This window comes from Botryllus schlosseri, chromosome 2 (genome assembly GCF_051294905.1).
Source record: "Botryllus schlosseri isolate E-star chromosome 2, Bs_hap1, whole genome shotgun sequence".
NCBI classification, from domain to species: Eukaryota; Metazoa; Chordata; class Ascidiacea; order Stolidobranchia; family Styelidae; genus Botryllus; species Botryllus schlosseri.
In genome coordinates this window covers 16,683,991-16,702,155 of record NC_137237.1, presented here as the reverse complement: position 1 = coordinate 16,702,155, position 18,165 = coordinate 16,683,991, and the positions used below count along the sequence as shown (strand labels likewise).

At 42.1% G+C, this 18,165-nt stretch overlaps 2 protein-coding genes across 2 annotated transcripts in view; one reads left to right on the top strand and one right to left on the bottom strand.

Moving 5' to 3' along the window:
* The window catches only part of LOC145433842 (protein TANC2-like), a 127,950-nt gene that overhangs the window by 33,513 nt on the left and 76,272 nt on the right, over positions 1-18,165 (top strand). The window lies entirely within an intron of this gene.
* LOC145433847 (claudin-7-like) lies at positions 3,088-7,021 on the bottom strand. Its single transcript, XM_080311103.1, has 5 exons — positions 6,796-7,021; positions 6,562-6,664; positions 3,749-3,855; positions 3,512-3,633; positions 3,088-3,453 (listed from the first exon to the last, which is right to left on the bottom strand). The coding sequence occupies exons 1-5, from the start codon at positions 6,928-6,930 to the stop codon at positions 3,279-3,281; spliced, it is 642 nt and encodes a 213-aa protein (XP_080167229.1). The 5' UTR covers positions 6,931-7,021; the 3' UTR covers positions 3,088-3,278.

The following is an 18,165-nucleotide window of genomic DNA, read 5'->3' as shown; positions in this document are numbered from 1 at the left end:
ATATATCGCACCGAACGCGAAAAAACATTTCAAGTGGAATACATATGCTCAAAAATACTAAACTTTATAATAATTGACGAAAAGTTTCGAAAAATTTGAGGCTACTTCATGGGATGGTAATACATAGAAAATTTCGTCGTTGCATTGATAAATTGAGAACGAATTTAAAGCAATCAAAGTTTGGTGAAAATACTTGTATGTAATGAGTTAGTCCTAAGACTTAGTGTGTGTTGGAGTGTGTAATGTGAATATGTTTGGAATTCGTAGTACAGCATCGTTCTGCATGGTGGATTCAATTCTTTTGGGGTGCCCGGTACTGGCATAATAAATTGGACCCAATAAGGGCGAAGTGTATAATATACAGGCAATGTCGTGATTGATGGCGTTCCTTAAACATCGCCACCGATTTTCAGAATCGTCCTATGTGACGTGACGTAGCCTAATTCTTCATGGGTTGATACGATATATAATGATGACGCTTGGTTGATTTTCAGCAGGTCAGGTGCTTTAATACCGCGTAATATGTATTGTACACTATACAATTGTACATCCATTTCCACGGTGCATTTATAATTCCGTGTCTTTGGCCTGAATGAAACTCACAAAAGTCATTGCTAATCTAGCGAAACAAGACCGGTGGCCACCGTATGAATATCGACATTATATTTCTAAGCAGATACCGTGCATTGCGTTATTCAGTCTTTGCAAAAATCTTGTTTCTCGTTTCTGCATCTCATATTTCAGGGCGTCAAACGGAGGAATTGCTTTGACCGCTCCCGTTCGTATATTACAGGGGTCGGCAACCTTTTTCATCAAAAGAGTCATATTGGTCCAATATTTCCAATTGTACCTCCAACATGCAGAGCCATACGACGATGTCAACCAACTGTGACGTCATAATTGAATATTTGTGACGTCATGTGATGTTATTACTCCCGCACCCGCCCTAATCCAGCCGGTTACCAGCATGTACTAACTTTGCTTAGCTATATGGGTCGGGAACCCTTTGCTAATTACATCTTTTTACTTGCATTTCCGTGAGAGCTATATATGATATTATTCGAAACTCCAGGCAATTTGCGTACATTTTAGAACAAAACCAATAAGTGTAGACAACAGTAAAAGTGTAAATCTACTGTTTTTTCTTCAGTAACACCCTGTTTACAATTAAGCGGCTTTCCACGGAGTTCGTACATCACCCGCGATGATTTCCATACCTCACTTTTCCTAGTGGCAGTCACGGAAAGTTCAATCAGTACCCAAAACCGGGATAAACTCTTCAGCGACGGAGTATAATATTAAGTGATATCATTTGGTCAACTTTAATCCTCAATTTTTAAATCATACCGCGGCAACGTATTGTTTAGCTGCAAGCCTACATGACGATGTTTTTAATTTGAATTTGTAATTGGCAATGTCACTTCCAGTGAAGTTCGTTTCTCGACGATGGTTTCTCTGCGTTTCCCCTCTCATCAATCAACACATCGTGCAATCCAAGATTTGAAAGCGTGCGATTGGGTACGGCGAATTCGCGTGTGGCTTGGACACGGCATATTCGCCACTGGCCGCGACAGGAACTTTGTTTTTCAAGTATACAAACTTCGCATCGAACTCGGTGGATTAGACTTGTTCGATGTAGACCGTTAAATAACTTGGAGCTACGGTATTTGCCCGATTATAGAAAACAACGATCATATTGGACAGATAAAAGAGCACTTCAGTGAGCAATATTGGACACAAATTTTAGGAATTTTAAAAGGGGTGGTTCCGAGCCCTTTATAACTCCCCACTGCCTTGACCTCACATTTAATTGTCGCTGCAATCATAAGAATAATGAGTCGGGCCGTTATGAAAATTTTGAAAAACGTTGCTGTAAAATCTATGAATAAGACGCGAATTCAGTGAAAAATTGAAAATTTATCAAAGAGCCACACCATATCACCAAAAGATCCATATGTGACTCGCGAGCCATAGGTTCCCGATCCCTGGATCGCATCGTATCGGGCTGGGGGCACTCAGATTTCCACGGGTGCTAACCAACTACAGCAAGGGCGGGCAACATACGGCCCGCGGGCCGGGTCAGGCCCGCGAAGGAATTTTGTCCGGTCCGCGGACAGTTTTCCGTCTTACATTATAATGTGGCCCACCGCCCCAGTCTGCTGAGATTCCCCTTTACTTGCTCACTACGTCAAAATTTAGTGACTGTATGTTACTTTATACGTGTGTGCGCAGCGTGCGAGAGTGGAGCTTCCGCGTAACTTCGTCGAAGCGGGAAGACTTGCATTATCGGCATTTACGATGCACTCAACCCTAATGGCGTTTGTGGTAATCATGGTGTTTGTCGACTACAATAGTCATTTACACCAGTCTGATATTTCTTATTTTTGATTCAGTAACCGCCTACTTGTAGCCCGGCACATTTCTAGGCTTTTGTAAGGCACCGCTTATGCCAGGGGTCGCCAACTCAAAACGGGTCGCGGGCCACTTTTCAAATTTCGTAGAGGACGCGGCCATATGAATTCAATATCGAGATTAATTAGGTAACAGTTGAACAACGACGCTATCTCGTCACCTACTCAACCCTAATGAATTGATATCTTGGTAAATCGGTGTACCGGGCTTATCGAACGCCTTGAAATCTTGATTAAGGATTGCACCGTGTGTTAATTGATCAGAGAGAAGCATACATGGCCGCGCCTGTATGACAATGCATTTCTCAAATCCACATTGTATTCGTCATTATCGGCGAGAAATGACTTTGAAGTGACATTGCTGTCGTTAAAATACATTCATTGAATACAATTTATTCCTTGTATATGCGTATAAATGGGCGAACAATGTATCGATTCAGCAATCCGGCCCGCCAAGTAGTTCATTTTCTTATATCCGGCCCGCCGACTGGAGAAGTTGCCCGCCCCTGACCTACAGGCATAACGTGTGTGACTTGGAAGCGGCAGTTTCAAAGGTAGTGACCATGAATTTTGGCAATGACTCGTCATAGAGAATCTATTGAAGAGTAGTGTACATACGTACAAGTACACCCGATTTCGACTTGTCAGCATTACAACCATAGATGCAGCAGACGTGTTGAGTTGAACGCTTGCGGCGATTCACATTTCGTCAGCAAATTAACAACAACAACAGCGTTACATTACAAACATTACAAAAGTCCATAAATATGACTCAACACGTTCGGATAGAGAGCGAAATTAATAACGAAAAACGCATCGTCCGTCACCCACGCTATTTGCAAAGGTACCGAATTCCGTACAAATCCATCAGACGTACTCCTTCGCAATTTTCGATGGAACGTAAATGTCTTCTCTTCGATATTCGGTCTCGTCGTTGTCTGAGAAGCAAGAAATGAACGCAGCTAGCGCACCGCCCAGAAGACACAGGAATGAAGCCGTCCACCCGATGAAGATTGCTTCACCAAGCACCGTCCTGCTTTCTCTGCGAATATAAAACGTTTGGCTCCCATACATCGGATGGGAAATTCATGATATCTCACTGCGACTCGAACAGCTTCTCGTAGTATTTTCTCAGCACGTCCGAAGCGTACCAGGACGTACCAGACAGTATTGCAAATCCCGCAAGAAGGGCGAAAACAGCCCCGAGCTTCCGAAATCGATTCTACGAGTGTCATACGTTAATGCTCCGAACAGCAAACGATAGAATTGAAGGAATTAATATTATGATGCCATTGTTGATAGGATAACATTCGGTCGGTAAATAATACTGTACTTACCCTGATGACAGGATTGTCGCTGGCGCATGATATTGTGGAAACGGAGGATATACAGAGAACGAACGAGAACAGGCTCAGTGCGAGTGACGTGATCAAGAATCCGCGCGCTGAAAAGAATTATTATTAGAGGAATCTAACTTTCACTTCAAACCAAGACTTCTCTGCCGACGGAATTGGATGTAGCCTAATTACTATGCAGCTGATGCTAGTGGTCATTGATCAAAAGATATTGCCGTAACTTAAGTGTGCTCATCTCAATGAAATAGGGCATTCTCGTATAATAGTGCTGAAGTGCTTGCCTTCACATCACGACTCCTATTACGGTGAATAATAGTATCTACGGGAACTGAAAACGGAGTAAGAGTGATTTGTTGTGAAGACGTTGAGCTATCTATTCTATGCATTGCGAATATAGCCATACTTTCATCCCCGTCGATATGGTCACTAGGGATGGTGTGAACCTCTGAAAGGTTCGGGTTCGTGTGAACGCGAACTTTTTGAAAGGTTCTGTGTGAACACGAACGTGAACCTCGTGACGTCATATTGCTAATTGCAACCCTATCTTTCAATGAAGTGATAGCCTATATTAATGTACACGATACCTAGAGAAGACTCGGGCCACATAATGTCACATTGCTGAAGTACATATTGGCGTTTTAAACGTCGCTATATGTATCAACCGCGGTTATCAAAGGATATAATAATCTCATAAAATCAATACATTCCGTCGCTTTGCCAACAATTTCGACGAGGACTTACCAGGGAATTTAAGCTTACGCCTTAACGGTCTTAGCCAGACCGGACAATGTGTTTGGAGTCTGAGTATTGCTACATTGATATTGAGCAGAGTGTAAAACGGTTTTCTATACTCGCTACCGATACCATAAACAACAAGTTATATAACAGTAGCCAGCACCTTAATCGCACGGATTTGGTTTTAATGGTACAGTAAAGATATGAAGTCAGATTGACCCCGTACGCCCGCTCGATTTTTTACATCAGAAAACGATATCAATGTCATTGATTGGTTGAATAAGCATCATTCGCTGACTACGTATCTCGCTCGTGATGTCGAGTGATTGCGGGTCAAGCTCACAGCAGAGAGTCACTAAATATTCACAAACGGAAAGCTGGATATTTCGAGAATGTTTTGTAACAAAAAAGGAAGTAAAACTTTTAAGGTTTTCAGGGTGCTTGCTCGTTTAGTGTTGATTTTTTATGCTGCCAGCGCCATGCATAGAGTGACCCGCAGCAGTTGAAATGCAATAAATTAGAACCAAAGATCTTATAATGAAGTGCAAATTAAAATTTAATAAAAAGGTTCACAGTGCAGAGCCTACCAAGGTTCTGTTGTGAACGCGAACCTCGAAATTTCCGAGGTTCACACACAGAACGCGAACGTGAACCTCAAGTTCACACCATCCCTAATGGTCACTTTTCGAGAGCAGGAATCACCCCAACTGTTCGTATAGTGCTACATAGCCAATACATCATGTATATGCCGACAACACGCACATTTTAGGAAACGGAAGATATAGCCTACAGCCCTACACCACAAAGTTGAATGCGGAGCGACATACTTGTTTACGTCAATAGCCGATAAACGTACTTGGCCATATAATATATTCTACAATATACATATCAGTGTATAGATTGTGCGAACCTCTGAAAGATTCTAGGTCGTGTGAACAGTAACACGAGCTTTATAAAAGTTTCTCTGTACAAACGAAACTCAACGAGGAGCTAAAACGTCACATATACCGATAGCTAATTCCAAATACTCTGTAAATATACGCAATACTTGAGGTGCCAACTAGCTATCTAAAATCGCAATATCATGAACGTTTGAAAACGCGACGAAGTCATAGAGGCCTAATCCAAAATATAGATGAGGGTTTGCATTGGAATGTACTTTTGTATTTCTGTCTGCACCCTGTCTATATTAGGGTTCCATATTTCGAGAATCTGAGAAGAGGACACTTTTTCAAAATTATCAGACTCACGATACTGGAGTAAAATCCGGGGAATGGTTAATTTTTCTCGAGTTTGTGATTGGTTAACTTAATAAAAAAAAGTCAACTTTCCGCCTCAACTCCCGAAATACCGAGTTTCTAAATGAGCTTTCGCGTTGGTTGACTAAAAAAAGATTTTTCTGGCTCCAGACCCGAAAAGCCGACCGAACCGTTACTTGAGCGCAAATTTCCTATATCCCCGTCCAATTTCCATGTGCATTTAACCAAAATTTTCAAAGAATAGGACAAATTCTCAAAAAGAGAACATTTAGGCGTCCTCCGAGGACACTTTCAAAAAAATCAAATAAGAGGACAAATCCTCTTAAAAGAGGAGGTATGGTAACCCTAGTCTATATAGTCTATATATTGACTGAGTAGTATAGTCCTTAATCAAAGTATGCTTGGAGCAATTCGAATAATGTTGCTTACAATGACGTGAATTTAACGAAATGTCTATCACAGGAATATATAGCAACTTCCAATAGATCCGAAGTTACTGTGTATCCGTAAACCATGAACTGGCTGTTTGCACCATCCCTAGTATATCGAATTGGATGATCTGTTCACCACATCACCTTCTTAATTTGTTATTGTTATTGTTGTTGTTGTTGTTTATTCAACAACAAAAAAATGGCGCTTATTGCCTGACGGCGTTTTGCACCACGGTCATTGAACATATAGTACATAAAGAAAGGTGGTAACACGAAATAACGAGCAATGCAAAATGAAGTAGAAACAATCGGGTGATATATGTGGCGTTTAGAACTTTCTTCCGTTCTTTGTATATTACTTTATTCTTACCAGCTTGCAACTTCGTCGGCAGTCCAATAAAGAAACTTTTGTACGACCAGCAGGTTGTACTGCCGGATATGTCAGGTTCGCATCTTATCCAAAGACCGCGATACTGAAATATAAAATATTTTACCACGGCCTGCTATTAGCACGGCAACCACTATTTGCAACGCAGCGTTTTTCTTTTCCCAGTGGTTATTAAAATTGAAACTGTTGCGTCCGAGATTACAAATATGTCGTCACCTCAGCGTTTGCTTGTATCCGAATGCTTTCAAGATCTTGAACCTCCCATTTTGGGTCAAGAATAGCTGCCAAAATGCCGCATAATCCAAGCAGTATTATTACAGAACATATAACTTCAGATGCCACGCTGGACATGGTTTGTTCGGAGTTCACGCTACAGATGAAGGTAGTTTTATAGTATAGAATCGTATAGCTCTGAAAAAAAATTCAATAAGATATGCATATTGAATAACGTGGAAAGTATTGGCACATTTTGTTCCGTACAGCTACATAGTTCGGTAAGTCAGTGACTTAAAGTCACTATGGAAATTTATGGAAATTTAACCATTTAATTCGGTATCAGCATTCAGCAATAGGCCTACTCACCCAATGCGATTGGCAAGTAGAGATATGTGGACAAGGACATCTACATTATTCATTTTACTTATTAGCTAGGCTGAGTAGCCTCGTCATCTGTGAGCAATTAAGCATGAGTATGAGCATGATTGTGAGCAATGAATATTATAGTCGTTGCCGCTCGGAACGTAGCCTGCATAGAGATCTGAACTGTAACTCACTGCCACGGCATCGCATTCGCAAAAGTAATTATCTTGAAAATTTAGCAACAACATTCAGGTACCTTTCAAATACTTCTGGGCACTTAGGCCATTCACACAGTACCGAATTCTACGAAATCCAACAAGAGTCCGTAAAAGCGGATCTATTCTACTCGGGCGGTTTCCTGATCACCTGAATTGCTTCTGCGATATATTTGGCTATGATACCTATTTCTCTACAATGTATACCTGCTATATTTATCGGAAACCTCACGTCAGTACTTTAATGGGGACGCTCTTTCCAAAACTTCCGATGACGGGTATGGTCGAAGTTCCTTTATACTTTTCATGATTGAAAACTGCAACCACTACAGTGGGTAACCCAGATCCTGATTTCTCGTGCTATGAAACGTCCAAACGTGACAGTTGCTCTGTCTGTGTAGAGAATTCTAAGAACATCCGCGAGCTGCAGGATTATAAACTATTAGATCTGCCTTTTAGATCAGTCTACATCTCTTTACGGCGCGATTGTAGCCAAACGCGAGGCTTTTACTGCAAACGAAAGGCTATCGTCTATTGTCAAAAGCGTCCTCCCAAGATTAAAGAATTCTTCCTTTTATTTTGTACTTTTCTTGCCAAACTCCTCAAAAACTATATAATCTCTCATTGGGAAGAATGTCGATGACGAATACGATGCCTGGGAGTGTCTTTCTTTGATAGACAATCCAGTAACACTATCACGGCAATAGCGTCGATATTGGGCTACGGACACGCTGTAGCCTACTTTACGTGGTGTTCTGGTTTTCATCAAATGCTCTCCCATTTATCTATGAGGTAATGCTTTTAAAATTTGATAAGGCGAGTTCCCTATCACTGTTTACGAATCTAATACGAAGTCCGTCGAGTCACCGGTTTCGCAATACTATCCAGGGGTAACTTGTTAACGTTTTTGTCGTCGAGAGCATATACAAACAGGCGATACAGATATATACCAAACACAAGCACGTTGACTGGTCAAAATAGTAATTTTGATATTGATCACCGCAACAATTGGGCAACCGAATGAGAGATAGGCTGGTTACTGAAAAACGGTCAGCACATATGGCAACCGAATCCTAGTCTGCACCACCGTTTTTTCTCCTCAATGCTATCCGTGGATGCTGAGCGCCTACCAGGATAGCCGCGGATACCAGTATTCAAGTCTTTGGTCTGATCCGGCCGGGAATCGAACCCACGACTTGCCGATCAAGAAACCGGACTCATCACCATTACACTATCTCGCTCGGAGAGGGTGCGGTATCCCTACTAAAAACATATTCAACCCATAGTCAGATGCGCTTATGGCTTGCTTGTGGCGAGATAGCGCAGTTGGTTAATTTACGGCTGCAACACCAATGGGTTGCGGGTTCGAGTCCAACCGAGGTCGACTTCATAATACCTACCTAAGGGTTGGAGGTTTATCTAGGCTCCTCCTCCCCTCCCCACCTCATCTACGAAAGCGGCGTCGTACAAAAAGATTGGAAGCGGGCCGTACGACAAGTCGGCAGATATTGAATCGAAAATGCAGAAAACCGGCCTGGTGTAAATGACCGTTGTAGTCGACAAACACCATGAATACCCCAAACAAACAAACGACTTACGGCTTGCTTCATGTTATGGCCAGGGTTGTAACCAAGTCACAAGGCTCAAGTCACAAGTCAATTTCACTTTTATTGTTTTGACTCGAGTCAAGTCGAGTCATTTTCAATTCACTACCGAGTCAAGTCCGAGTCCAAGTCATCGAGCAGAGCGTCAAGTCCGAGTCATGGTAATATGACTCGAGCCCGAGTCCAAGTTATTATGTTGACTGCTCAGTTTCCAGTTAAAGCTTTGTTAAACTCACTTTAAATAACTGTGTTTGGTGATATCGAATGTTTCGCATTTAAAATATACTAATTCCCCTCCCTTTTTGCAGTTCCTGGTCGCATTTTAAAGTAACAGTACCAATCAGACGAAATCTCAGTAGGGTGGTTACTTCACAATTCTTCGAAATTACAATGAAATGTCGGTATTGGCCGTCTGAGTCTCGAGTCAATGACTTGACCCGAGTCATGCGCAATGACTCGAGTCCAAGTCGAGTCAATACACAGATTGACTCGAGTCGAGTCGAGTCATTTACGTATTTTAAAAAAATGACTCGAGTCAAGTCGAGTCATCAGAAAATCGTGACTCGATTCGGACCCGAGTCGAGTCATGACTCGAGTCATTACAACCCTGATGTTGACTGTGATGGTCCCAATTTAAAAACGCGATGTTCGGAGTAGAAAAAAAAACGATAATATATACGGTCTACATACGAGAAAACGCATTCAAGATCCTTAGTAAATTATGCAAGGTGGTGGTTATTTATCATCCTGAACTACCAGTACAGAGTAAAGAATTCCGATATCCCATATAGCACATTTTTTTATATCTTCGACTATTGAGTTCTGAATCTCTTTTGGTGACGCTCCACGTTGGAAGCATGTAGGCTACGATGTATGGGTTGCAATATACGGCCCGCGGGCCACATCCGGATCGCCTGGCGATTTCCTCCAACCACTCACATACACACGCATGAAGCAATGCGGTGTAAATAAATAAATAAAAAATGCTTGTATTACCAGCGTCAAAAGTAGAGTCGACAAATGTCGTAAATATTCCTTATTCATATGACAGTTATTATTATACATTATAACAGTCCGACGGCAATGTTGCGTTTTACGTATATAGTCACCATTATTAACCAGTCTGTTACATCGACAACAAATTACGAGTTCGCACTAAAATCCGAGTTTTCAGGTAAAATATACTAAAATCCGAAAATGTCAATGCTAAACCGCTGTATCCACGTTATATCGTGCTCAAATAATATAACGTAAATATATGTGGTGGCACTGCTACAAAACATCTGACTCAAAAGGTTCCCGGCCTCACAGAGTCATTTGGTCGGTTCGATTTCGATTCGATCAAATGTGCACTTTATACGCTATAGTTGCGGTAAATAAATTCTTGATTCTCCTACTATGTAGAACGGCGACTTGGTCCAGAGCGGCGGTTCAATAGACTTTTGTTACGCCATGAGCTTTCATGGTATTCGTGGAAACACGATTGGTGATTTAATAATAATGAACCAGATTCGTACCCAACGCCACATCACGACTAAAATAAAAGGAGCATACGCCAACATATGTCGTCAGAATCAGAATCCGTGCAGCCTACTAGGAAGGTCTCTCAGGTAATTGCGTGTGTTTCATTGCTAAGATTCGATAGCCCTGATATCAGGTGGAAACTGCCATTGCATTGATAGTATGATCACATGAAAGGAAATGTTTATTCGCTATTCAGGTTGCCTGAAAATGAAACAAGCGGCAAGATATAAAGGCATTGCAAACGAAGTCATCCAACCGATGCTCGAGCCGATTAAAACATTACTGTAAAATACTTTCCCCGTTCAGTACTTTCTGGTTCCTTGAGTAGTTTCAATGCGGTCATCCAACAACATGCTGGAAATACATAACTTAGCATCATAACATCGTTGGGTTATATTTTTTCATCTGAACAAGTCACACACAACGTACAACGAGATAAGACACGATGCGATGTCATGAACAGATAGGAGGATGTCGAACGACACGCATCAGTAGCAATCCTTTTTACTCTAGCATCCACCTCGGCCTAGAGTGCCCGATGTCAGTTCTTTTCGATGGTGATCTTTTTTGAAGCCTCGGCCCTTTGTACTAGTTCTTTCCATTCCTTGCGAGTGCTTTCTTTCGTCGGGTCTTTTACTGGGCTTTTTTGTCGCCGTAAGAACGGCAACGGCAGGCGAAGAGGAGCCCAGATGAACCTCCGACGGGAATCGAACCGTCCGTCTGATTGGTGGGCGCTTTTCGTAACCACTACACTATCTCCCCCGCAAAGGACCAAATCGATTGTCCGACATTTGAGCATTCGACACAATGAATAACGACAGCTGCACATTCGATACTTAATCACTTGACTTTACAACCCAAAAACCTAATGCTAACTTTAACTCACGTGCCCAAGAGCCATGTGCCATGGTATAGCATGCTTATTGCTCATGAGTCCACGCACACTGCAAATCACAGTTCGTGCTGTTCGGATTATAAAGACACACTATGTCTAGTCCAGTGGTTTCCAACCCTTTTGTCTTCATTTCCCACTTCAGATTTATTTCGAGCCATCATTCCCCACCAGGACCGTGAACGCGCAAAGCGCTAAAAATTTATATTATTCATGTTTGAATCGGTCAATATGATCGGGAATTGCATATATTTTGCTACCAATTTTTCATCCCCTCTCTTCTCACGTAATCAGATTTACTGGTCGAGCTGAGTGAGGTGTGTTGGAAAAGGTAAGGTAAATTTCGCGAAACCGTTCTTTCACGTCAAACTAGTCGAGCTGGACGCGTTTGTGATGCCATGATTGGCCATCCAAAGTTAAAAATGAGGTTTTGTGAACACCGCGCAATGGAATTGTCGATACACACATTCCAGAGCAGTTAAATGGTGGCGGTAATTACGCATGTGTCTCCATGAATATGAAGACTGTCCTGTAGATAATTTTAAACAAACGCGTCTATTCCCCACCAGAAACCATTGAATTCCCCACCAATGGGGAATTCCCCACCGTTTGGGAACCACTGGTCTAGTCCTTGTAGGAACGTAGGCCACAGTGCGAGCCTGGCATGGAGAGTCCATAATAATCAATAATAATCGAAAGATTATATATTTTCCTCTGCCCATGACACACACACAATGTACAATGCGACATACAAGACGCACAATGCGATGTAATGAACAGATATGGTGATGCCGAACGACCAATCAGTTGGGGTCTCTTTAAGAGACCTCTTAAACTGGCATTCATCTTGTCCTAGTACCCGATGTCACAGTCTTCTTCGATATTATTCTTTCTTCGTCGGTCCTTTTAGAAGCTATTTCTTGCTCTTTTTCTTTCTTTATCGTGTCTTCTTTCTGGGCTTTTTTTCGCCGTAAGAACAGCGACGCGGGGGACGAGGAGCCCAGAATAACGTCCTACACATTGTCATGCGTCTTCGCTCTAAAGCTGGGCATATACCGGAACGGGATTGGATATCCGGCCGGTTTTTCTCATTTTTGGCCGGAGCCGCCGGTTCGGAGCCGGATCAGTACTATTTCTGGTGTGGCCGGAGTCGTATCGGAGCCGGATCGGTACTTTTCACTAAGATGAGGACAGCCTTACCTTCTTCTACCCTCGAATCAATAGGTAAGGTTAAACGTGCATGGAAATAAACCACATGGTAAAGTCCAAGATGGCATATTTACTTCAGAAGGGTTCGGCTTGATCTTTGAATTTTTTCATTTCCTGTTAGCATTGTTTCAATCAAGATTTAATACCATCCTGTGACTAGATAATTAATATCGTAGTTTTTTCGGACCGGATCATGGTTATTTCTAAAATCTGGACCAGCAGTCGGACGAGAGTCGGACCAGAGCTTTAAAAAGACAAGATCGTAGCAGGACGAGAGAATTTGTCGATCCGCCCAGCACTACTTTGCTCCCGACTCTCTGAACATTCCAAATTGCGACGCTTAGTGCTGCGAATCCTACGATACTTATGATCTAAAGTAGGGTTACCGTACGCCCTCTTTTTCGGGTTTTTGAAAGTGTCCTCCGATGACGCCTAAATGTCTTGCTTTTCGGCAATTCGTCCGTTTTTACGGCTTTTAGAGTTAAGATGATGGATAGATTCGAGTGAAAATGGCCATAAATGACGCTTAACAGGAAATTCGTGGTTCGAACGTAAATAACGACCTTTTTTTAGTCAACCTACGGAAAATCTGAAAGAAAGACTGTATTTCGGGAATTGAGCCGGAAAATTGATTTTTTTTTAGTCAACCGACCACAATGTCGTGGGGTATTTACCATTTTTTCCGGATTTTACTCCAGTATTGTAAGTCAGAAAATTTTGAAAAAGTGTCCTCCTTTTCCGATTCCAAAATATGATAACCCTACCTAACGCCAGTGCAGTCTCGCGAGATGGTAGAAATTGTAACAGAATGTAGGGAGTTATTGGTAACATTACTATTACTAAACATCGCATGCATCACAGAAAATATTTTCTACGATAAGAATATCGACTAATGAGACAGAAACGAAATCCGTATCCAGCATTCAGGGAAGAAATGAATTCCAAAGACACTCCAATCTTGACCATTGAACCGTATCATGACGTACAACTGCCAACGTTGACCTTACGAGTTTGTGATGCCTGGTGAATGATATTTGTGGTATTTCTATCGTTGGGTGGCGGCAAAGACTCGTTAATCGGAATGACATTACAGTCCTGTATGGATTTTTCTCGAAGACGAACGTAATCCAATGCCGTGATTTCACGTCCGGCTCATCAAATCATCAAAATTCGAGCGAAAAAGGAATGTTAAGTGGATGCATCCGAAATACCACTTCATCAAATAAGTACGAGGGCCATTAACGCCGAAGAAGAGATAATTAATTAACGAACGATGATTCTAATGCGGGATTTATGCAAACAATTCATCTCTCTGTAAGTTTTGAATGCTCTTCGCCCCGACACATTTTTAATGTTGTTTTCAATGTTGTATCCAAATCAACATTCAGTGTTCGCCCTGTTCTGTTGATGAAGAGATGAAAAATCCCGACACACGGAATTGCACAATCGACATGTAACATGTCGTTGTAGCTTGATAACGCAGCCCATGTTTGGTCTCGCTCTTGAAACAATCGATTCGAGCGCAACGCGCCAAACATAATGGCAAGCAGATACCGACACGTCGATTAATCATATTTATTCTTCCATATAAGGAAACCGGATTATTACACGGCGGGCGAGTTATTGCTGCCCGAGACACGATATTGCGACAGTAAATAGTACGCAGCGCGCAAGAACATTTCCTACGAATTCGTGATGAGTTGTAGCTAACCCTATCACCAATGTGCCTTTTTAGGGAAGACACTACTGATAATACGCCCACGGGCCTGAACTGTTAATGCGAAATCCTCACATCATCACCGTCGCACGGGTTCGACAAACAATCGATACGCTTATTTCTGTATTTCCTTTTAGGGAGTCATCAGCCTGTGGTACACTTTAGCGTAGGCAAGCGCTCTAAAATGTTTCTGTATCGCAACCCACCATTTTCTGGTGTCAGAATTGTTGATTTGTAAGAATGCACATCACAGCTGTAAATGTACTGTAAAGACCTACGCCTATGACTATATTGGTCCATATTTCCGTATTGTTCGAAAACAGGAATGGGAAAGAACGAAAGTTCATCGGCAGATGATGATAAAGAGCAATTAAAGAACTGGTGAATAGTATGGCTCTGACTTTCAGATGTAACCGGTTGAATGTAGCCGGTTAGCAGTATCGAATTGTCCCTTGATGCCTAAGGACCCCGCCCCACTCGAGGCCATATATGACACAGAACCCAATTTACAAAGACATTTCGAACATATTTCGTTGTGCAATAATCGGGGCTTCCAATATCTTCTTCCGCACAAGACGCGCAATATACAACGCAATACACAAGACACGATGTAACGAACAGATAAGGGGCGTTGAATTGACCAAATACGGTCTCAATCTAACATCCACCTCGTTCTATTGGACGATGTAACATGTAACAGTGTTAGATCTTGATTTTTTCAGCTGTTAATCTTTAGACGTTTTTCCTTGCCCTTTTCATTCATCTTTCCACAGTCCCGAATAAACCTCCGGCACTTTGAAACGTGCTACTGCGGTGACTCGAACCGAGGTCTGTTGCTACGATGGCGGGGCAACGAAAGTAAGTAACCAACTACCGAAAACTTTGACTTCATATGCACAATTTAGAAAGAGCCCGTTTCAGCCCAAATGGACTGAAATAAACGTGCTCTACGTTACAGATGCCATCGAGATTACGACAGCGCCACCATACGTCGAAAACTCATCGTGAATTTTGGATCTATGGCTGCTATTTCTGTAGATAAATCGGTGCATGCTTATTGCTTGTGTAGATATTGTGACACTGCTGAATTACGAAATCCGCCATATCCAATTCCGGGTCGGCGTTCGTCTTCGGCCAGAAGGTCATCACGGGCTGTGTTAGTGTGTATGTGTGGATTATTTTTAGATATAATCTGATTTTTGTTGCCTTGCAGTGATCTCCAACCGGAAAGGAATTCCTTTATAAAGGTGAATTTCGTGAGTTCAGAATTGTTCGGAATGTCACAGATTATTTGGTGTACATGTTATAAGTTGAAAAGAAAAGAGATATTTCGTTTCCGGTTGTAAAGGATTATCAAATGTACGTCATCAATTGCACGGTTTAATTGTGTGACCGTGCGCAACATTCCATGCCTTACAAGAATTTCATTATTGTGTTTAGGCGATTTGAGTGTAACTTAATTAGATACAAACTATACCATAAAACTAAACAGTGAACAAGCTCTTAGTGGGTGTCATAATGAGAATGTATTGTCAGTTACACATCATTGGCTTGCGTGCTTGTCATCCAGGCCCTAGTCAAATGGCACTATTTAGGCATTAGGTAGTATAAGCCGCGGCGTATCCATAATCGGGTTAAAGGCGCTCTCGCCCCCACATATTTTTACTTTGAGAGATGCTGTTGTCATATTCGTTTATTTCGTAAGTTTCCAATGCCGTCAGTTCATCGTAGGAAAATATTAGTCTCTCTGAAATGCCGCTGCGGTCACCGATAATCCTCGGACTCGGACATCACCTGGGTTCGAATGTCTTTAGGGATGATGTGGACCTCTGAAAGGTTCAGGTTCGTGTGAACGCGAACCTCTTTGAAAGGTTCTGTGTGAACGTGAACGTGAACCTCGTGACGTCACGTGACGTCATATTGCTAATTCCAACCCTACATTTCAGTGAAGTGAAATATTAATGTACAGGATTATGTCACAATGCTGAAGTACATACTGACTTTTTAAACGACGGCAAACGTATCAACTGCATGGTGCAATCAAATTACATAAGAATCCCATAAAACCAATGTCTTCCGTCGCTTTGTCAACAATTTCGACGGTCTAGGCCAGACCGGGCAATATATTCGGCGTCCGAGTATTGCTACGTTGATATTGAGCAGAGTTTAAACGGGTTTCTATACTTGCTACCGACATTACCCCATTCACAAGTTATACATCAAAACCCTGCGATAGCATCATTCTCTGACTACCTATACATGTAGCGTATTTCGCTCTTGATGTTGTGTGACTGCGGGTCAAGCTCACAGCAGAGATTCACTAAATATTCACAAACGGAAAGCTGGATATTTCGAGCCACATTTTGTAACAGAGCAAGTAAATTTTTGCGATTGTCAAGGTGCATGTTCGTTTAGTGTTAATTTTTTTTATGCTGTCAGGGTCATGCATAGAGTTGAAATGCAATACACTTCAACCATAGATATTATATAATAACGTCAAAAATCGTAATATCTGAAAAAGGTTCACAGTGCAGAACCTACCAAGGTTCGTTTGTGAACGTGAACCTCTAAATTCCTGAGGTTCACACACAGAACGTGAACGTGAACCTCACGTTCACACCATCCCTAGTCTATATATTGCAGGGATGGTGCGAACGTGGGGTTCACGTTCGAGTTCTGTGTGTGAACCTCATAATTTTAGAGGTTTACGTTCACAAACGAACCTTGGTAGGTTCTGCACTGTGAACCTTTTTCATACATTACAATTTTCTCTTAATTTTAACATCTTTGGTTGAAATTTATTGCATTTCAGCTGCGGACCACTCTATGCATGGCGCTGAGAGTAAAAAAAATCAACACTAAACGAGCATGCACCTTGACAATCTCAAAACTTTTACTTGTTTTGTTACAAAAGTTTGCTCGAAATATCCAGCTTTCCGTTTGTGAATATTCAGTGACTCTGCTGCGATGTAAAAAATCTAGCAGGCGTACGAGACCAATACCGGTTGCAAGAATACAAACCCGTTTTACATTCTGCTCAATATCATGTAGCAATTCTCCGACGCCGAATTCATTGTCCAGTTTGGCCTAGACCGTTAAGGAGTAAGCTTATATTCCCTTGCAAGTCCTCGTCGAAATTGTTGGCAAAGCGACGAAGATACTGATTTAATGTGATTGTTATATCATTTGATTTCTTTAGTTGATACATTCGGCAACGTTCAACACGTCAATATGTATTTCAGCATTGTGGAATTATGTGGCCAGAGTCGTGGCTTGGTATCGTGTACAATTCTACATTAGTATAGGCTATGACTGCACTGAAATCTAGGGTCGGAATTGACAATATGACGTCACGTGACGTCATGAGGTTCACGTTCGCGTTCACACAGAAACTTTCAAAAAGGTTCGCGTTCACACGAACCTGAACCTTTCAGAGGTTCATACCATCCCTAATATATTGTCTACATGAGTCATGGTCACATATGACGCGCATTTGTGCTATGTTAGTAGTGTAGTAGATCGCACAACCGGTGGCAGGGGTTCTTATGGGCGGGGTGGTGACCTGCCTGAAAACCCGGGGTGATGACCCCACCCTTTTAGACCCCCCTTGTGGTGGTGACCTGCCATTGTTTCTTATGGGCGCGGTGATGATACCACCCTTTCAGGTATAGGCTGCGGTGATGATATACCTTGAAAACTCGTGTTGGTGACCCCACTCTTTCGGTATAGGCTGCGGTGATGACCTGCCGTCTGGTATTCGAGGTAATCCTAACGTTTACGGTGAATGCGACTTCGACATATCGTTATTCTTATGGGCGCGGCGATGATTCGTACTTTCGTTGATAG